Raw genomic sequence first — 22,407 nt, 5'->3', positions numbered from 1 at the left:
GGATGCTGGGATTCTGCAGGCTCGGGAAAACGCCATCTTTAAACCCCAGACGAAATCACAATTGAGCGCCGGGGATCAACGACACATTGTGACTGCGTTGGGTTACAATTTTGCGGGCATTATCATGATCAGTTTGTTGACCGGCGAAACAAATACGCAACTAATTGAAAGAACTGTGAATACTCAACCAAGTCACATTGTATGGTCTTGAAATTGTACTATCAGAAGGCTAATATCAACAACAATACTAGCTAAACGGAAAGACAACGGACGAGTAATCACGGCGTTGTTATTGATCTAGCGAACCTGTGTTGAAGGCGCTTTGACATTACGTTGTTTTAAAAGGCTTGATTTGGGACTCGACTGTGTGGCAGCAGTTTTAGTCCCGACTTCACTCCTCCCCAGCAGCCCAGCCGGAGATGCGTGGAAGATGTCGGTTTCGGGGCTGAAGGCCGAACTGAAGTTTCTGGAGTCCATTTTTGATCCAAACCACGAACGATTCAGAATTATTGACTGGAAACCGGATGAGCTAAACTGTCAGTTTAATGTGACTGGAGAAAAGCTGTTGATTATACATTGCAACATTACGGTAAGTAGGGAAACGAGGCGACATGTCTAACGCGGTAACTAGTTACAGTGGGTTAGCTCAGAACACGCAGTTATTTTGCCTGGCGGTGCGGGACAGGCGAACGGACAGATGGTTAAAGAAACACTCAACAAATTGTGGCCAGTCGAACGTTAACCAGCTATCATTTAGCTACTTTAGCCATGCAATGTTTTTGTTTGACTTGTTTCTACTTCCAGTGGGAGTCTAACTAGTTGCATGTTAGCAAGCTAGCTAACGGTAGCTGACTTGTTTCTAGTATAGTGACTTAGTATGAGTAAAAATACTTGCATATTACTATTGTAGGCTACGTACTTAACGTTAGCTAGCTAAAATACTGAAATACAAGCAAGCCTGTTGATTTTAGCCTAAGAGTTATCCTGAAACTGGCATGACATTATGCTAGGGCCTAGGCTAGGCACGCTTTCTGCGTCACTGATGAACATTGTTAACGTTAGCTATCTACACTTCAGTATTTTCTAACGTTAACTTGTTTGACAATCAACTAACTAGCTAGCTAACGTAGTGGTTGTTATATTTTCATGCTTCATGGGCATGATCAACACAGTAAGTACTAAGTTAGCTATACTAATGACGTCAGTAAATAATTGCTAGCTAGCATGATTCAAAAGCATCACTTGTCAAATAAACAGCTTCTGGTCTTGTGAGCAGACGGTGATCTGCTAGCTGTAACGTTATGCTATTGGTTTGTATTTTCCAATTTGCTACGTTCGTTTGACCAGCATACTGATTGAATTCAGTGCTCTTAACGTTTACTTGGCTTGTTAACATTCTATAAGGAATGTGAAATGGCCACCATCACACAACACATTAATTTAGCTTCAGGTAAAGTATTAATCAGATATTTATTTTTTCTGTTTAAAATGACTTGAGATTTCCCAGGTTTGATTGACAAGTCAATGTCACACCTGTTTAATTTTAATGTTTCAACCAATTATCAAATTTCCCAGTTGTATAATGCTGATATATTCGTTTGCTTCTCTCATCCTCATTGAAACCCATGTCTTACAGGAGTCGTACCCCTCCACACCTCCAATCTGGTTTGTGGACTCTGATGACCCGAGCCTGACACAAGTGTTGGAACGCCTGGAGGATGTCAGAAAGGGCAGCACCCTGGTAAGATCCATTTCAATCCCAGCCTTTGATCTAGTATGTGGATGATTAGGAAGGAGATTTCCCAGTGTTTAAATAATGAAACTGGATTACGACAATATATTTGAAGTATTTGTTTACAATTAAAATTTTGTTGTTTAGCAGATGCTTGTATCCAAACTAAAACAACCATATTATACAACATGAATATTAATCGAATCAACTTCAACTGTGTTATGCGGAGCAATTAAAAATAGGTTGATTTTTGAACCATCGCATCTCTTCTTATGACTGATTAACCACACCTGTTTTGGTGTTGTTGGGTAAAGCATTTCTGATAGCCTAGCTGTCACTCAACTCCCCTATTTCATACTGCTGTTCCAACTGGTATTGGAGGTTAAAGGGAGATGAATGTCAGACCAATTCAGGGCTGTTCTCTGCCTCTTTCCTCTTGTCTTAGTTCTAGCTGTTAGACAGAGGAGGCTTTTGAAGTCACCCTCATGTCACTCAAACATCATAGAACAGCCCTCTGTCATGTTTGGTGTGAGTGTCGAGAGTGCCTCTGATGTGGAATCAGAGGGATGGGTCTTTTTGACAGGCACACTGCCACAGTGACAGTTTCAGCAGGCCAAAGGGCCTTGTCATGTGAATATTTGAGATCAAATAATTTGTTACCTGCACTGAATACAACACCTGTTAGCCTTACTGTGAAATGCTTACTTACAAGCCCTTAACCAACAGTGCAGTTCCAGAAAGAGTTAAGAAAATATTTGCCAAATAAACTAAAGTAAAACAAAAAATGAATAAAATAACACAATAAAATTACAATAATGAGGCTATATACAGGGGGTACCGGTACAGAGTCAATGTGCGGGGATACATGTTCGTCGAGGAAATTTGTACATGTAGGTAGGGGTGAAGTTGCTATGAATAGATGATAAACCGCGAGTAGCAGCAGTGTAAAAAAACAAATGGAGGGGTGGGGGTGTCAATGTAAATAATCCGGTGGCCATTTTTATGGCTTGTGGTTGTTAAAGGTGCCTTTGGGTCCTAGACTTGATGCTCTGATACTGCTTGCAGTGCGGGGAGCAGATAAAAGTCAATGACTTGGTTGACTGTAGTCTTTGACAATTTTGAGACTTTCCACTGACACCGCATAGTATATAGGTCCTGGATGTTAGGAGGCTTGGCCCCAGTGATGTACTGGGCCTTACGCACTACCCTCTGTAGCGCCTTACGGTCAGGTGCCGAGCAGTTACTATACCAGGCGGTGATGCAACCGGTCAGGATTCTCTCGATGGTGCAGCTTTAGAACCTTTTGGGGATGTTGAGGATCTGTTGTCATGCCCCTTCACGACTGTCTTGGTGTGTTTGGGCCATGTTAGAAACTCTCGACCCGCTCCGCTACAGCCCCGCGTTGTTAATGGGGTTCTGTTCGGCCGCCTTTTCCTGTAGTCCACGATCGGCTCCTTTGTCTTGCTCAATTTGAGGGAGAGGTTGTTGTCCTGGCACCACACTGCCAGGTTTCTGACCACCTCCCTATAGGCATAGGCGGTCTTATCGTTGTCGGTGACCAGGCCTACCACTGTTGTGTCATCAGCAAACTTAATGATGGTGTTAGAGTTGTGTATGGCCACACACTTGTGGGTGAACAGGGAGTACAGGAGGGGACTAAGCACACACCCCTGAGGGGCCCCAGTGGATCAGTGTAGCAGACGTTTTGTTGCCTACCTTTGCCTACCTTTACCACCTGCGGGTTGTCTGTCAGGAAGTCAAGGATCCAGTTGCAGAGGGAGGTGTTTAGGTCCAGGGTCCTTAGCTTAGTGGTGAGCTTTGTGGGCACTATGGTGTTGAATGCTGAGCTGTAGTTAATGAGCAGCATTCTTACAGGTTTTCCATTTGTCCAGGTGGGAAAGGGCAGTGTCCAGTGCGATTGATATTGTGTCATCTGTGGATTTCCGGGGTGATGGTGTTGATGTGAGCCATGACCAGCCTTTCAAAGCACTTAATGCCTTACAACGTCAGTGCTACGGGGCGGTAGTCATTTAGGCAGTTTACCTTCACTTTCTTGGGCACAGGGACTATGGTGGTCTGCTTGAAACATGTAGGTATTACGGACTCGGTCAGGGAGAGGTTGAAAATGTCAGTGAAGACACTTGCCTGTTGGTCCACACATGCTTTTGGTGCATGTCCTGGTAATCGGTCTGCCCCTGTGGCTTTGTGAATGTTGACCTGTTTAAAGGTCTTGCTCACATCGGCTACCGAGGAGCGTTATCACACAGTCATCCAGAACAGCTGGTGCTCTTATGCATGCTCTCATGCAGTGTTGCTTGACTCAAAGCGTGCATAAAAGGCATTTAGCTTGTCTGGGAGGCTCACGTCACTGGGCAGCTCGCGGCTGGTTTTTCATCTGTAGTCTAATAGTTTTCATGCCCTGCCACTTCCGACGAGCATCAGAGCCAGTGTAATAGGATTCAATATTAGTCCTGTATTGACGCTTTGCTTGTTTGATGGTTCGTCTGAGGTCTTTCGGGATTTCTTATAAGCGTCCGGATTAGTGTCCCGCTCCTTGAAAGCAGTAGCTCTATCCTTTAGCTCGACGCGGATGTTGCCTGTAATCCATGGCTTCTGGTTGGGATATGTACGTACACTCACTGTGGGGACGATGTCGTCAATGCACTTATTGATGAAGCCGAACATATTCCAGTCTCTGCTAGCAAAACAAAATTACCTTTGAAATTACAATTTGTGCCAAGCAGTTCTCCAGTGTTTCCCCTATATTTATTTAGCAGTGGAGACTTGGCAATTAAGCCCTTTTCTACATACCCAGAGTCGGATGAATTCATGGATACCATTTTTTTGTATCTACATGCAGTTTGAAGGAAGTTGCCAACTTGTGTTAGTGCAAATGCTAGTTAGCAGTGGTTTGCGACACTACTTTCAAACTGCACATGAGTTCATCTGACTCTGGGTAAGTAGAAAAAGTGCAAGATTCGGCAATTAAGCCCTGTCCCTTTAAAGACCTGCTCCGATTATTAGCCTACTAAGTGTTTTTTTACTCTCTGGGCTAGATGTGTCAATGTGCAGTTCATACATGCATAATTTGAGAGGGATTACTGTCTTACCTCGATTAGCCTACATTTTGTGTGTTGCTGGGATGGAGGTATCTTTGGGCTAGTTTTGCGAGCACGGGGTAGCCTAATCATTTATTTTATTTTTATTTTTTAACTTGCAATAGGCTCACTATCCTTTATCGATAACCCTTTTCAGACATACTGGAATGTGGTCGCTTGAAAACACTATGGCTGGTTTGTCTGTCTATTAGGGTAGGCTACACCACGGATTTTTAAAAGCTGACACGAAACCTTCTCTGGAGATATGAACGAGCGTTTTACTTAAAGGAATGAGGCTTCTGAAGCGGGACTAATGTCCATTACTAGACAACCAGTACTGTCAAACTATTTTGAGTTGCTGCCTGCACGGAGACCAATCTCTCCTAAAAATAAAAATAAAGTACTTCAAGGTGAAGGGAAAAAATACAGAACATTTTATGCCGGAGCAGAATTGTCACTTTCTCAAATTTTCTGAAAAGTTACCAATTGTCGCTATTGATGTGTTACTGAAGCTGCGTTATAATTCTGTAAAGGGTTGTGGTAGAGAACTTCGTTGCCTGGCCCTAGTAGCCGTGCATACGTAATAGGGCTTTTATTCTGCATTATAAAATTCCGCAATTTATGACTTTCTGGTCGTTTTAACAATACATGAATTATTGCCGTTTTTAAATGTTACGTAAAAATATCCATTTGTCACATCCCTAGTGCACTTATATGTGACATATAGAACGCAACTTTCAGGAACCTCTGGTGCTGCTACTTTGTGCTGCTTTCGGTGGTGCTACTTTGTGTTTTCAAAAGTCCTGGAGAATCGCTTAAGATCAGCATTACAAGGTATATTTGCGAGCAGTGGCTCAAATGTGAGCCACGAGCCACAGCCACTGCCTGCTCCTCATCTCCCTACAATGCAGTGGCACGATCCCTTCTATTTCAAATAGTGTCCACATTTTCATTTGGAATATAATGTATTTTTGAAGTCCTCACAAGTGACCTTTATTTGGGTATACAAGTCAGTTAAGAACAAATTCTTACTTTACAATCACGGCCAAACCCTCACCTAACCCGTGGTACAGCCTGGGATTGAACCAGGGTCGGTAGTGACTCCTCTAGCACTGAGATGCAGTGCTTCAGACCGCTGCACCACTCAGGAGCCCTTCTCAGTTGTTCTACCAAAAAAATCTCTGGGGGGGACAAGCCCCCCCCCCCTCCTATCTTTTGCTGTTGCTGAAAGAAATCCAAGAGGAAACGCTGAGTTCTCTGTAGGCTATATCTTGCTTATGTAGCTACATTCTTTGACTTGGCCTACTTACTCACACTGCATGCTCTGTTTGTAGCCCACCAGATCTGCATTTTATAGCACTCTTATTAAAGTTATCTGTGGTGATTAGATTTTCTCTGTTGCACCATACATTATACAACATTTTCACCATGTATGTACCAGGCCTACATTCAGTAGAATACGCTTCTTCTATAGCAATACTGAGACGCTTGCAGAGGTACACATTTCTGCACCAAGTTACTGTTGCTAAGGTGTCTGACATTCCCTGACGCAATCTTACCTTTCATGTTGTCTCTGAGGGTGTGCTGTGGTAGGGGTACAATGCAGTGAGAAACTATTTGCCCCCTTTCTAATGTTCTGGTTTTGCATATTTTCTTACACTGAATGTTATCAGATCTTCAACCAAAACCTAATATATGATCAAGGGAAGTTGAATGTACAAATAAAAAACATATTATGTAATAGTTATTCCACATCCAATGGAAAAGTTCATTTTCTCCTTACACAAAGTACCTGGTTGTTCCACCTGCAATGACTGTAACCAACAACTACAGGAAGCAGTTGATCAGTCATTCGCATCAAAGTTTGACCCACTCTTTCATGTAGAACTGCTTTAACTCAGACTTTCGTGGGTTTAGGTCTGAACTATGACTAGGCCATTCCAAAATGGACAATTTGTTGCTAATGGACAATTTGTCAGCAATTCTGATGTAGACATTATTTTTCTGGTGAAAACCAGACACTGCGTTCCACATTAAGAATCTCATACCAATGGTCAAGTGTGGTGGTAGTGTGATGGTTTTGGAGATACTTTGCTGCATCAGGACCTGGATGACTTGCATTCATTGAAGTGAATTTTACTGTGTATCAGCAAATTCTACTTGAGAATATCAGGCTGTCTGAGCTTAAGCTGAAGTGCTGCTGGTTCATGCAGAAAGACTGATTGAAAAAACGCAATCAAGTCTACATCAGAACGGCTGAAAAACACACTGTTTTGGAACGGCCTAGTCAATGTCCAGATCTGATTTTGAGATATTGTGGCAAATCCTGAAACGAGCAGTTCATGCTCGAAAACCCACATGTGGCTAAGTTAAATCAGTTTTGCATGGAGGAGTGGGTGAAAACTGATCACCAACGACTACAGGAAGTGTTTGGTTGCAGTCAATGCAGCTAAATGTGGCACAACCAGTTGAGTGTAAGGGGGAAATGACTTTTTCAAAGAGGCATTGGGTGTTGCATAACCTTTTTTATTAAATAAATGAAACAAGTTTTATTTGTTTGCTCAGGTTCCCTTTATCTAATATTAGGTTTTGGTTGAAGATCTGATAGCATTTGTTGTAAAATATCCTTTTTCACGGCAATGTATCTGTGACATGTCTGTGCTGTGTTATCTAGTGCTGCCTGCCTGACCTCCCTAACTCTTAACTGTCCCATTTGGTACTGTCCCCCAGCTCCTGCAGCAGCTAAAGCGGCTCATCTGTGACCTCTGTCGGCTGTACAACCTGCCCCAGCACCCAGATGTAGAGATGCTGGACCAGCCCCTCCCTGCTGGCCCTGTAGGACAAGACCGAAAGGTAAGGACGGCTAATGACCGCTCAAAATGTTTTCTGGTTTTCAAATACTACTAGGCCTATATATTTTCCATTGGATGGCATTGAAGTATGGGTCTCCCGAGTGGGGCGCAGCGGTCTAAGGTTCAGTGCAAGAGGTGTCACTATAGTACCTGGTTCGAATCCAGGCTGTATCACATCAGGCCGTGATTGGGAGTCCTATAGGGCGGCGCACAATTGGCCCAGTGTCGTCCGGATTTGGCCGGAGCAGGCCGTCAATGTAAATAAGAATTTGTTCTTATCTGACTTTCCTAGTTAAATAAAAATATTTGTACAAAAAAAAACACCTAGAGGCTTTTTCATGAAGACCATCTCCTTTCACATACCTAAAGTGAGTCATGTGCCTAATCCTTTTGTTTAGTTTTATTGTCAAAGCTACCAAGGAGATTGAAGACACTTAGCTAATGAAAGGGTTTAAAACCTGCATGAAGAACCTAATTACTGTCCTGAAACCGTCCATCAGCACAGACATGAATGATTAGTGCAGAGTCCTGGAGATGGAATCAATAGACTCTTCCTGTGCTCGTGGTCAGTGGGAGGTGCTAGCATATTTTACCTCGAAACCAATGAAGACATAACCTTAGCCTCATAGTCTACTTGAGAAATTAGAATGACCGAAGCAGAGGATGAATGTTAAGCAGTAGCAGCCTGCACAGTTGTGCTTTAAACGCACACATTGATTCTTGGGCTGAAAGAAAGGGGACGGGAGGCGCTGTTGTGCTATGCAAGACGAAATAATGTTGTTTCTGACTACCCAGAAACTCGCTTACTGGTTTTTGCACATTTCAGAACATTCCTACAAATATCTGTTTTTTTGTTACCAGACTTCAGACGTGACAGTGGCATGTTAGGAATGAGATTGAACTGTCTATGAACTCATCTTTCTGTTTTTTCTTTAGCATGGGGTCACAGACGAGGTCACGTCCGAAGAGGAGGAAGAAGAGGAAATGGGAGAGGTCCTTTTCAAATAAATGTCATTCCATATAGCACTGCACATTACCATGCTGATATGAGCTGAGCTATGCTGGATGTCAAGCTCGACTAGATAGTCAATACCAATCACACACATTTGCAAGTATTAACTTGAAGTAAAATGTCTTCTAATGCTCTTATCTTGTCGTTGTGCCAGCAGGACATTGAAGACCTGGACCACTATGAGATGAAAGAGGAGGAGCCAGTGGATGGGAAGAAGTCTGAGGATGACGGCATCGAGAAGGAGAACCTGGCCATCCTGGAGAAGATCCGCAAGAACCAGAGGCAGGACCACTTGAACGTAAGTGCTCATTCGGTAAGGTGACATTTTATACGCTTTTGGGGGATGCATGGGGAATATATCTGTCGTTAGACTTAGAACAGTTTACTGGACCCAGCACTGTTACACTGGGATGTCTAGTGACCTTTTATGATATAGCCAATATGCATGCATCTAACCAGTTTCAGGTGGTTCTGAATGCATGCCTTTTTCGATCAGTGTTTTACTGATGGAATTTCAAACCAATGCAACACACCCAGATTATGCTGTTTAGGACTCCAATTTGTAAACAAGGACATAATCAACATGGATTGCGTTGGCTAAATTACAGTAATTAGTCATTTTGTTAGTAATCGTATGATCTAACATTTACACATAGCTTTCTTAATTGTTGCTTTGGAATACAGCCGTTTCTCCTAAGGTCTGTGAGCAGCTCTGAGAGACTTAGAAATGAGACTCTTCTTTCATCCTCCACAGTCCCTACTGCATTCAATGGCTCAGCTCTTCAAATCTATCATTATCACAGATGAGAGCGTTGCTATGGAACCTGTGAAATTCTCCCCATATACTGTAGCGAACTGTATACTGCCAGTTAGTTCTGAAGCATTTTGTCTCTATGCTGATCAATAACTGTTCATTTATAGGAGTTTGTAGACGTTTTATCTAAATGCAGAGCTATTAGCATAATATGTAACACATTTGATTTAATCGTGGTGGAGTCGAGGTGAATTATTATCATTGAATGTGCTGCATGTTTGGGTGTCGGTGTATTACCCTGTGTGTGTTGTGTGTTGCAGGGTGCAGTGTCTGGTTCAGTGCAGGCTTCAGACCGCCTCATGAAGGAGCTCCGGGAGATATACCGGTCCCAGAGTTACAAGATGGGTACGTACTTCACTGCAGCAGCACTAGAAAGCTCTAAGAATACAAAAATGACAGTTTGATTCAGAATGTCACTTACCAGACTATGCATTCTCTTCCAGGTATCTATTCAGTGGAGCTGGTCAATGACAGCTTGTATGAATGTCACTTACCAGACTATGCATTCTCTTCCAGGTATCTATTCAGTGGAGCTGGTCAATGAATGAATGTCACTTACCAGACTATGCATTCTCTTCCAGGTATCTATTCAGTGGAGCTGGTCAATGACAGCTTGTATGAATGTCACTTACCAGACTATGCATTCTCTTCCAGGTATCTATTCAGTGGAGCTGGTCAATGACAGCTTGTATGAATGGCACGTCAAGCTGAGGACGTAAGTAACTGTTTACCATAGGAGTTGACAGTATAATTCTAGCATGTGATGTATTATGATGCGCTCCATTTGCTCAACAGCGTAGATCCAGACAGTCCCCTACACAGTGACCTGCAGGTTTTAAAGGAAAAGGAGGGAATGGATTACATTCTGCTCAACTTCTCATATAAAGTAAGTACCAATGCTGACAGTTTGTTAGCGTTGACTGTTCTCGTTTTAATGCTATTTTGTGCTCTACCTGCAGGATAATTTCCCCTTTGATCCACCATTTGTACGGGTGGCTTCTCCTGTGCTGTCTGGAGGGTGAGTTCAGTTCACTGTGTATGAGTGGAATGGCTTTATTTTTGCAGTTTTTCCGCTGTGACTGAGTTGCTCCCCTCACTTAACCGTGAAGGAAGGGCTCTTGTGGTCTAAACTAATTGTCAACAGCCAGTGAAAGGCTAGCAGTTTAGCTAAAAGGAGATCATCTGTGCTTGTGGATAAGAGATTTATTGTGGTCTTTTGATCACTTAATGTCTACATATTCTAATGTTTTCCTTTCACCTGCTGTCTTCTAAGTTATGTTCTTGGAGGGGGTGCCCTGTGCATGGAGCTTCTCACAAAACAGGTATGTTTTTATGCCTCAATGTCAGTTAACTTATGTTATTTCACAGGGGAGGTAAATGCTAGTGCATTGATGTATCGCCACTTGATTTCAGGGCTGGAGCAGTGCCTATTCCATAGAGTCTGTAATCATGCAGATCAACGCCACTTTAGTCAAGGGAAAAGCCAGAGTGCAGTTTGGAGCCAATAAGGTAAGCATTGTTTAAGGGGGCAGAGAGCTTTGAAATGTGTGAACATGGTGTATACTACAGGGTGTATTGACACTGTGTTCTGACATGGATAAAGGGGTGAGCTGTGCGTGTGGCCAGCTGGTCCATGCTGCTCTATGGAAATGATGTGTCTATAAGCCCCCAGCACTTCATTTAATTTAAACAGGACATTGTTACTTAGCGCCGCTGGGAAAGTGTGATGCTGCTGATCTCTTAATGCTGACGCTTCACACGGGTCGACTTCATGTTGTCGTTTCTCTCAGCAGTCACACTAATCTGGCTCTGGGATCCCAGTAGACTTCGGAGCAAACCAAATGACAGGGATATTTATAGACAAACTGTAGTTTCAAGGAATCTTGGGCCCTCTTGCTTGATAACCTCTGTTTCCTTTAAAAGTTAGATCCTAACTTTTAAAGGAAACAATGTACACCAAAGAAAGACTTGATACTTATCTATATTGTCATATCCTGTCTAATGAAAGTGTTTATCATATTTGTCCTGAGATTACTAATGTTGGGTAGGTAAAATGGTTAATAGAATGCCAGACATGTACCTATTAATCAAAAACACAAGAATACCAATGTTTCTGTCACTGGGTTGATAGGACTCTGGCCTTATAAAAGCCAGTTCCTCTTATGCTGAGTTTTAATAAACCCGCATCGGAGGGCGCGAACGCAGCATGATATCAGTACGAGTGGCAAAATTATTTGGGGGAAGCTGATAGAAAGGCCTCCACTGTACGGTCAGACTTCACCAAACTAATTTACTTGTACGTGATGGTGCTTAGTCCTGTGTCTCCCCAATATATAAACTAACATTTACACTTCTTGGGGCATTCATAAGCACAAGTTCAATATATGTGCTGTTTTTGTTTCAGAACCAATACAATCTTGCCAGAGCACAGCAGTCATACAAATCCCTGGTCCAGATCCATGAAAAGAATGGTGAGTGTTACAAGATGTGTAAGTGAACATGGTATCCTATTTGACCTTGAGATGACATCCCTCCATACATCAGTCAGTGGTTGTGAAAATACAGTGTGTATGTACAGTTGAAGTCAGAAGGTTACATACACCACTCCACAAATTTCTTGTTAAACTAGTTTTGGCAAGTTGGTTAGGACATCTACTTTGTGCATGACACACACAATTTTCCCAGCAATTGTTTACAGACAGGTTATTTCACTTATAATTAATTCACTGGATCACAATTCCAGCGGGTCAGAAGTTTACATGAACAAAGTTGACTGTGCCTTTAAATGGCTTGGACAATTCCAGAAAATGATGTCATGGCTTTAGCCTATCAGAAGCTTCTAATTGACATCATTGGAGGTGTACCTGTGGATGTATTTCAAGGCCTACCTTCAAACTCAGTGCCTCTTTGCTTGACATCATGGGAAAATCCAGAGAAACCAGCCAAGACCTCAAACATTGTAGACTTCCACAAGTCTGGTTCATCCTTGGGAGCAAATGCCAAATGCCTGAAGGTACCACGTTCATCTGTACAAACAATAGTATGTACTTTTTGGAGAAATGTCCTCTGGTCTGATGAAACGAAAACTGTTTTGCCATAGTGAGCATCATTATGTTTGGAGGAAAAAGGGTGAGGCTTGCAAGCTGAAGAAAACCATCCCAACCATGAAGCACGGGGGTGGCAGCATCATGTTGTGGGGGTGCTTTGCTGCAGGAGGGACTGGTGCCCTTAACATAATAGATGACATCATGAGGTAGGAAAATTATGTGGATATATTGAAGCAACGTCTCAAGCTTGATCGAAAATGGGTCTTCCAAATGGACAGTGACCCCAAGCATACTTCCAAAGTTGTGGCAAAATGGCTTAAGGACAACAAAGTCAAGGTATTGGAGTGGCCATCAAAAAGCCCTGACCTCAATCCCACAGAATTTGTGGCCAGAACTGAATAAGCGTGTGCGAGCAAGGACAACAAACCTGACTCAGTTACACCAGCTCTGTCAGAAAGAAAGGGCCCCAATTCACCTAATTTATCGTGGGAAGCTTGTGGAAGGCTACCTGAAATGTTTGACCCAAGTTAAACAATTTAAAGGCAATGCTACCAAATACTAATTGAGTGCATGTAAACTTCTGACCCAGTGGGAATGTAATGAAAGAAATAAAAGCTGAAATGAATCATTCTCTCTACTATTATTCTGACATTTCACATTCTTAAAATAAAGTGGTGATCCCAACTTACTTAAAATTGAATTTTTACTAAGATTAAATGTCAGGAATTGTGAAACCTGAGTTTAAATGTATTTGGCCATGGTGTATGTAAACTTCTGACTTCAACTATATACCTCACACATACACAAGTATGTTGACACCCCTTCAAATTAGTGGATTCAGCTAGTTCAGCCACACCCATTGCTGACAGGTGTGTAAAATAAAGCACACAGCCATGCAATCACCATAGACCAACATTGTTACTGAAAAGCTTTGACTTTCAACGTGGCACTGTTACAGGATGCCAGTTTGTCAAATTTCTCCCCTGTTAGAGCTGCCCCGGGCCAACTGTATGTGCTGTTATTTTGAAGTGGAATCATCTAGCAGCAACAACGGCACAGCTGCCAAGTGGTATGCCACACAAACAGAACGGGACCACCGAGTGCTGAAGCGCGTAACGTCTTTCCTTGGTTGCAACACACTACCCAGTTCCAAACTGTCTCTGGAAGCAACGTTGGCACAAGAACTGTTCGTCGGGAGCTTCATGAAATGGATTACCATAGCCGAGCACCCACACACAATCCTAAGATCACCATGTGCAATGCCAAGCGTCGACTGGCGTCGTGTAAAGCTCACTACAATTGAACTCTGGAGCAGTGGAAATGTGTTCTCTGGAGTGATGAATCACACTTAACCATCTGGCAGTCCAATGGACGAATCTGGGTTTGGCGGATGCCAGAAGAACGCTGCCTGCCGAATGCATATAGCCAACTTAAGTTTGGTGGAGATATAATGGTCTGTCTGTTTTTCATGGTTTGGGCTAGGCCTCCTTAGTTACAGTGAAGGGAAATCTTAACGATACAGCATACAATGACATTCTAGATGATTCTGTGCTTTCAACTTTGTGGCAACAGTTTGGAGAAGGCCCTTTACTGTTTCAGCATGACAATGCCCCTGAGCGAGGTTCATACAGAAATGGTTTGTCGATTGGTGTGGAAGAACTTGACTGGCCTTCACCGAGCACTGACCTCAACCCCATCGAACACCTTTTGGGATGAATTGGAATGCCGACTGCAAGCCAGGCAGCATCGCCCAACATCAGTGCCCGACCCCACTAATGCTTTTGTGGCTGAATGGAAGCAAGTCCCCGCAGCAATGTTCCAAAGCCTTCCCAGAAGAGTGGAGGCTGTTATCGTAGCAAAGAGGGGACCAACTTCATATTAATGCTCAATATTTTGGAATGAGATGTTCAACGAGCAGGTGTCTACATACTTTTGGTAGTGTATTACCAGCCCCAAGAGGGTTTTATATGGCAGCTGTAGTGATTGTTCTTAGGTCAAGATAAAATACAGCTACCTCTTTGCTCATTCCTACTGTCTAGGATGAACTGACTGTTTTGTCCAGTATAACTGAGTGCACTGTCTCTTGTCTGATCCTTGTAGGCTGGTACACTCCCCCTAAGGAGGATGGGTAAGAGGACTGTTGCCATGCCTCCACTGGGACCACATGTCTTAGGGCCAACACCTTTCCCTCCCCATACTTTTCTTTTCCGTCTAACTGGAGTTGTTTTTGTTGGGAGTTTGTTCCCCAGCCAGTTTCACCCATTCTGTTAAACCCCCCCCCCCCACTGACCAACCACCTCTCTGACCATATCCACTTCTCAATAGTGGATTCACCCTCTAGCTATTTATCTTTCTCGCACTTGTGCAATCGCTTCCTTTGTTACAATCTCACCCCTAATCCCTTGAGCATTGAATGAACTCCATATCTTGTGCAACTCCCTTAAATCCTACTCTGGGCAAGCAAAGAAGAGCTTACTTTCTGCCTGTGATTTCTGGTCAAGGTTGAGGCATGGCTTTTGCTAGTGACTGAAGCTGTCTGTTACGTGACTGGGGTTGAGATTCTCCGGCCACAGACTGGAACAGAGAATGACGGTTGACATTCCCCTTGTGACATTGGAGGCTGGGATAGACAATGAAACACTGGTAGTGGGAATGAGCACCACCTCACTCGCCATTGATGGCCTCTTATGTCTGTGCTTGTGTATCTGTATATTGCCAAGATTCCTCCTTCTGGAATAACATGTCCTCCTGAGGCTTATTTCCTTAAAAATGCCTGGTCTACAAAAGCCAAAGGCCCTGAATAGAGAGGAGAGCTATAGACTCCTTACCAAAAGTGGGACTGAGACAGCTTAATGGAGGCTATCCTGTTGAGCACAAGAGGTGTTGGCTGCCTCCACCACCACCCAGCCCAATCTCCTCTCAGGCTGCTTTCGGAAATATGACCAGGCTTAGCAAAGGCAGGTTGGATTTAATCACTGTAATGTAGTTGAATTTAACTCCATGTAAAACTTGTGAAGTTGTATTTCTGAAAATTGATTTAATTGTTTTTAATGTAACCTTGTGTGGGTCTTGGGGTTCGAGCGGGCCGAGACTGCGTTAGTATACCCTTGGCTATAGCAGGGGCATCAATCAAGGTGCATTTTCAGACGTAGGATAACAAAGCATTTGCTTCATGGACACTCTTGCAGAATTGAAAAGGAACACCTTTAAACCATGTTTTTATGTAAGCATAATGACTACTATTGTTTTCCTGTGTGAATTGAAATACTTGTATTTTTTTGTTAGTGGTTTGATATGTTCAAAAGTGACACCATTCCTTTTACGCAATGCGACAGTGGTGCTTTTTGGGCATTCCAGATATGCTGGCTAATTTCCCCGGTGACACACACTTGATGAACCTTTCAGTAAGGCTATGCACACAATCGTTAGGAAGTTATCTGTACACGCAATAATTTGAAAACGGCTCAGTGCAGTCCCCTGCTTCATTTGAATCCATGGTCTAACTAGCTTGTTCACACACTCAGATCGCCCATCCATGGTCTAACTAGCTTGTTCACACACTCAGATCGCCCATCCATGGTCTAACTAGCTTGTTCACACACTCAGATCGCCCATCCATGGTCTAACTAGCTTGTTCACACACTCAGATCGCCCATCCATGGTCTAACTAGCTTGTTCACACACTCAGATCGCCCATCCATGCCCCTCATTGCTACAGTGGACTTCACACCACATGCTCAATAATAAAATATTTGTTGATTTTAAAGAGATATTTTCAGGTCTGACTATAAGGTGTGTGTGTGTGTGTGTGTGTAGTAATGCCTTCAACAAAAGACTAAGTGAGCACCAGTGATTTCCATCCTTTGCCTCCCCTCTAGTACCTTATTTTGTATCTGATTATTCACTTATGACCTGACCACCTCATGATCTTTGTTGTCAGTGATGGAAGGAACCTTTTCAGTGGGGTCATGAACCCCTAACTCATGACCATCCTCGGCACTGTCAAACCTGGAGCATGCCAAGTCTTAGCTATATGAATAATATGCAGAATATTGTGTGACGCATTTGATTTAATGTTATTTCACACATTAAAAGGTGTTTTTTTTTTTTTTGGGGTGTTATCCACTTTGTTAGACATCTGTCTCAAAAACCAGCATAGGAACCAACTTGTTCCTAGTAAATATTCCTATTTGTTTGTTCTACGCTGTTGGTCAGCCCAGCACACTAACCTCATCCAGAACTGTCGCCCTTGTAAAAAATACTAATAATGGGCATCTAATGTATAATTAAGCTCCATCTACCTTGTATTTGTTGTAATGTCAGCCACCCCACCTGTATAACACAATGCATCACGTTATGTCAAAATGGTGGCACTGAAGACTCATTTAGAGGTTTATTACTATTCAACCCAATATGGTGATTGACTTCATTACCCAATATGTCTACTACATTTACATTTACATTTAAGTCATTTAGCAGACGCTAGCCGATAATCATTGTCATAGACTTTACGTATTGGTACCAAGTGTGCCACTGCTTTCTCACATGGCTGACATCGTGAACATGCCCTAGCTAGAAACTCCCTCTCTGTGTTCTCTGGAGAAGCAAACTCAGGGATACATGGCTACTGCACACTTGACTTAGCAAGGGATTGCTTCACAAATGTCACGATGCAATTATTATTTTTGTTACTATTTTTTTTCCCCAAATAGTTTTCCCCCTCCTATAATTACAGTAACCGTTGGCCTGCTCACTCTCCATTTGGCTTGTCTGAATATCTCTTAAAGTAGTGACTGGTAAGACTGTAGTGGTAAGCAGGGTGTGGTGGAGTGATGAGGGAGGGGCATGTGTGCGCTATCTCTCATTCAATCCCTCCAGATCAATTTTGTGACACTGAAAGGTGAACCAATGCTTTACCTCACCCATTTAACCTCATTGTCTTGGGTCTTTGTTTTTCTAGTCTAGGACCTCTTAATCGTGATCCTGTACCTCCTGGTTTTGTAGTCTTTTGCATGTCGATATCTCATCAAGTACTTTCCCTCTAGGGACTAAGGTGTGTGTACTGGACAGTTTTGGTTTATCAGGTTGGATCATCTATATTAGTTTTCACAGGTCGGTAGATGCGGTCTCTGTAAACCCCATCTCTGGGAACGGATTCCTTTTATCCATTTGTGTAGTTCTGACACCAGATCAGGTTAGTTCTAAAGGATAAAAATGGCAAAACGGCTGTCCAACACTTATGGGCGTCCCACCCATGTCTTAAAGTATGAGATTGGAAACGAATGACCTACTATACTATTCTGTCCAGAGCGGGACTCCACCTCTTACTATTTTAAAGCCCTGTGTCATCAGAGCAGACGTCAAATGGGCATTTAACGCCGTGGAAGGCCCCATGTCTGTTCTAATGTCAGGTGTGCAGTGAATTACAGCTCTTATACAGATCCAGACCAGTTGTCTAACAACCCAGTGCTTTGGGAGATTTTGGTTTGAGACCTGAAACTAATTATTGGTTCCTTTTCTGGCTTAATTTTGTGATTGGCGACTGAGCGGGCTATAAAGTTATGCACTGTTCGCATGCTTTGCTTTTATTGTGTTTTTTTTTTTTCATTGCAAGGGTTATTTTGACCATGTACAGTAATTTGTAAACTTGCATCAAGTTTATGAATAAAGAATTTTCTTAAATACTCCTGTGTACTATTTGAGATGTGATACAGAGCTGTATTAGTATTTTATATGGGACCCTCTGCTTAAGGCTGAAACCATGAATGGTGATAAATATGCCCTTGTAGTGGACACTTGTCACTATCTGATGGCCAAAATGACAAGTGTCCTATACATAAAGCTGCAGCTTTCGCCTTTGGCATGAGATTCAGATTTGGCTGTTCTCTAGTGAGAACCAAAAGGGCAGAGAGGAATGGCTTCCTGAGTGTTTTAAGTCCTCAAAGCAATGTTTTTGCTAATGGAAGAGCAATGCAATCACACTGGATCTGGAACACTGAGTTGAGCTTGAATGGCTAGTATGGTGATACCACTTCAATAGATGGTTTGACTACTTTAATACATATCAGGGATATTTTGGACAGAAAATCCATACAAATAGTTTGTATTTTCTCTGGTTGCAGCAGATGCCACTAGAGGGTGCTGGAACATTGTTACAGAAATGTATTGAAATGGTTCATTTGGGAAATAGAGGAATCTTAGAACTCTTGTTAGTGACCTACGGGTTCTTGGTCACCTCCCTGACCAAGACCCTCCTTCGCTGAATGCTCAGTTTGGCCCGGGCGGCCAGCTCTAGGAAGAGTCTCGGTGGTTCCAAACTTTTTCCATTTAAGAATGGAGGCCACTGTGTTCTTGGAACTTCAATGCTGTATTTTGTCCATATGATACATTTGGAACATTCTCCCTCAGTAGCTGTTTTCATGATTGATATTTTGACATGACTATCACAAGTCAAGTCTGGTCGCCTCATATTCCCTCAGCAATACTTTGGAGCCACAGTGGAGTGAGTTGGCAGGGTTTGAGCAATCCCATAGATGAAGTCTGATTGTAAAAGCCAAATTAATACCTGGGTTATTACAAGGAGCATTGCTGTAGTCGTAAACACACAGTTCCTTTTCAGACAGTCAAACAACATGTCCTCCTTCAAATCCCTCTATACTGGTCGCTGTTCTCATCTCTGCATGAACAGTTATGGTTATAAACCAATCAAATCAAGTACAGACATTGTGCATTTGGAAATCCTTTTGAAGTCCACTGGCCAATCACAAGGTAGAGTTGACCCAGTCAAACAGAGCAACCTCTCACTTAAAAGGTCTACCCACAACGGTCTCAGGGCATGCCAAAGACAAACTACTTTTTCCATTGTAAAACGTTCATCGCTTTAATCATATTTCTGGATAATTTGTATGCAGGGCAAGCAGTTCTCTGACTGAAAGGATGAGGGAGGAAAGAGAGCGAGACAGGCGGGAAGTGGAGCTCCACGGTTAGCAGGGCTAATTGCCTATTATTGAAATGTATTTTTATTTCAGTCTTTTTTGTTGATCTGAAGTCTTGGCTGACTGACCTCTGGCTGCAGGGGAGCAAACCTCATTACCTGGCTCTGGCCATAATCTGTGGCTCCTCAGCCTGTCTCCTGACTGCTTGCCTGGCTCCAGGTCTGACAGGCGAGTCTGGAGAGTGACAGCGAGGATGGCTTCGGGGGGGTGGAAGGAGAGCGTGTCACTGTGATTACCTCTACGGAGCCCATATTGAGACTGGGATCATGCTGGCTATTCCTTCAACCCAAGGCCAGATCCTAGTACACGCTGCAGTTTGCGTTGCACACAGAATCAACTGAAGTTGATTGATAGCCTGAAGCTTAACAGTCGTTGTCCATCAGAACTCGAAACATGCACCAGCAGCCTTCCATCAGCCAAATACACAAGCATCACCCAGAGTCAGGGACTACATCAAAGCCATAGTGAGGATTTCATCTGACATACTTTTACGTGTTCTCTGATAACTTTAGTCTACTCGCTGTTCAGCATCCGAACTATACGGATTGTGCTGTCAACATGTTCCTCTAAATAGAGTCTGGAAAGAGATGCCTTCACAGGTTCTGTGACATCAGAAGCTGGCTGTGTTGAGCATTAATCATAATAATACATTCTCCTCCTAGTATCATGCCCATGCTAATCTTTTATTTGTATTTTTATTGAGCCTTTAGGCAAGTCAGTTAAGAACAAATTCTTATTTACAGTGACGGCCTGGCAAAAGGCCTCCTGCGGGGATCGGGGCTGGGATTAAAAATAGAAATATAGGACAAAACACACAGCATGACGAGGCACCACAACACTACATAAAGAGACATAAGACAACACAGCATGGTAGCAACACAATCGTCTGGTTTGATGAACTATGAACCTGCTACAGAATATTGTGCACTAATTTGCAGTGGTCTTGTCATATGTAAGAATGTCTCCCTGTTGGAGGAAAGCGGAGAAATGCCAGTTGTAATAACCTCTTCCTCTAAGGTGAAGCAACAGGGTCAAGGAGCCAATCACGGTGGCCCTGAGTGACCTGCTTCTGCAGTGGAAGAGCTGAGCACCAATCAGACACAGACAGGTGTCACGATCAGCCCCAGTTAACTGGACACATGTTCTAGTGTAAAAGCCTGAGGTACCTAATAAAACAAATGTAACATTTCTTGACTAAACCATCCCTGTCACATAAACGGGGGACAGAGGAGAAAACGAGACAAGTGATGAGTTTAAGATGGCTAATTGAAGTAAACTTTATCAGAGATTATTTTGTCTTTATTCTCTGAATACCAAAGTCCCTGCAAGGTGGACATCAAAATCATTCACAGCCTAGAGATATATTGTATATTAGTGTCTTTTAATACTGCTAGTTGACAAAGATGATGCATTCCTATGTATATCTATGTGCAGAATGCATATTGTATTTCTAGGGACAAGCACTTGAATCGTTGCGTTGGATGGCATAAACCCATGTTTAGTCTGGTACATTTGTCATGAGAGAACGGATCAGATTATGTTTAAATACATTTAAAGTCAGGTCAGCCTGACCTAACCGGGGGGGTGGTCTCTGCTTCTTTCTGTCACCAGGAGCACTGTCCTAGTGACTGAATGTCTCAATGCACCGCTGATGACAGACCCCCCTCAAGGGCTTGGAAATAAATCCCAAGAGAATATTGGACAGATGCCTTGGACACAACGCTGAATTTCAATTGAATTGTAAAGCATGTCCTTTCTCTCTCTCACTCTCAAACAGCATAGGCTGTTTATATTCTCTATAATGCTGATTTATTTGGCCTGGAGAACACAGTGGGGCTGCTTATTTTCTCTGATGAGAGGCAGTACTACACAATGTATGAGATGTAGTGTGAAAGCATGTAATATGAATATACAAAGGAAGAGAGCTCATTTTACTTCATTACAAGTATCCAAATCTGCATTTTAGGGGCATGTAATTGCAGGCAGCGCCACGGTGAGAATGACCTTCACAAGCGTTTTCCATGTTGCTTTTCATAAATTTACTTCAAATGTATTCACGGTCTGCCTTTCAGACTACCACAGAGTCACAATCAGGAGATAGGATGCATATATTACAGTAAAAGGCCAGCCTGAAAATCCAATTCTTTCCGGCTTGAAGTCTTTGGTAAATGTTAACGGTGCATCCCCTGCATTTCACTCTGTCTGGATGTTTCAAAGTTATCATTACCGACCAGTTAACCCTTTCAGGGAATGTATCCAGCCAGAGACCTATTGGTCCATTCTCTTTCCACTTCCCTTCCACAGAACAGAATGCAATGTGTCTTGCTAATAATGAACTACTTGCCTCTTTTTTTAACTGTCTAGCAATGCAAATGTTTCACGTCAAGACCATGCGACATTTCCAGAAAGATCTGAAATAAAATGAACCGAAATATCAAAGATTGTTTACACTGCTGTAGTTACCCAGATGCCCGCACCATCATCTTGGGTGATATTTGGTTTCTCTGAGGTGGTCTTGCATGTCAGATCAGAGATAGAAAGCAGTTTGTCACAGTGATGATGTGCCTCCCTGCACAGGCTTATATGGACCCTAAACTAAATGGATATCCATTATAGGGGGTTATGATTAATTCTAGAAGCTTACTCAATATTGTGGGGTCGACATTGTAGCAGAATGTCCCCCTCAGACAGAACAAACTAATGGACAGTAATAATGTACATCCCTTTAGGTTTGGGTCCAAGTAGCGCATGTTGCTTGCAATGCCAGGGTTGTGTTTTTCGATTCCCGTGGGGGATTAGTATGAAAATATATGAATTAATTACTGTAAGATGCTCTGGAAATAAGTGTCTGCTAAAA

General features: G+C 42.8%; 1 protein-coding gene across 2 annotated transcripts; it reads left to right on the top strand.

Moving 5' to 3' along the window:
• On the top strand, positions 1 to 18,239 carry LOC118371691 (ubiquitin-conjugating enzyme E2 Q2-like). Of its 2 annotated transcripts, none has more exons than XM_052481051.1 (13): positions 1 to 589; positions 1,637 to 1,741; positions 7,561 to 7,683; positions 8,619 to 8,675; positions 8,852 to 8,992; positions 9,769 to 9,853; positions 10,163 to 10,223; positions 10,304 to 10,394; positions 10,468 to 10,526; positions 10,782 to 10,830; positions 10,922 to 11,017; positions 11,913 to 11,979; positions 14,656 to 18,239. In XM_052481051.1, the coding sequence occupies exons 1-13, from the start codon at positions 431 to 433 to the stop codon at positions 14,685 to 14,687; spliced, it is 1,125 nt and encodes a 374-aa protein (XP_052337011.1). In that variant the 5' UTR covers positions 1 to 430; the 3' UTR covers positions 14,688 to 18,239. The 2 variants fall into 2 exon arrangements, with proteins under 2 accessions (XP_052337011.1, XP_052337002.1); XM_052481042.1 differs by having other exon boundaries at positions 3 to 589; positions 8,852 to 9,007.
• Positions 18,240 to 22,407: the final 4,168 nt, after the last annotated feature.

This window comes from Oncorhynchus keta, chromosome 2, assembly GCF_023373465.1.
Source record: "Oncorhynchus keta strain PuntledgeMale-10-30-2019 chromosome 2, Oket_V2, whole genome shotgun sequence".
Taxonomy (NCBI): Eukaryota; Metazoa; Chordata; class Actinopteri; order Salmoniformes; family Salmonidae; genus Oncorhynchus; species Oncorhynchus keta.
This window is presented reverse-complemented; position numbering and strand designations above follow the sequence as displayed.

Coding starts and splice junctions, on each gene's coding strand:
- LOC118371691 (XM_052481042.1), top strand. CDS start 431: ATGTCGGTTTCGGGGCTGAAGGCCGAACTGAAGTTTCTGGAGTCCATT. Junction 9,008..9,768: donor TGAACGTAAGTGCTCATTCG/GTAAGGTGACAT, acceptor TGTGTGTTGCAG/GGTGCAGTGTCTGGTTCAGT. Junction 10,224..10,303: donor TGGCACGTCAAGCTGAGGAC/GTAAGTAACTGT, acceptor TTTGCTCAACAG/CGTAGATCCAGACAGTCCCC.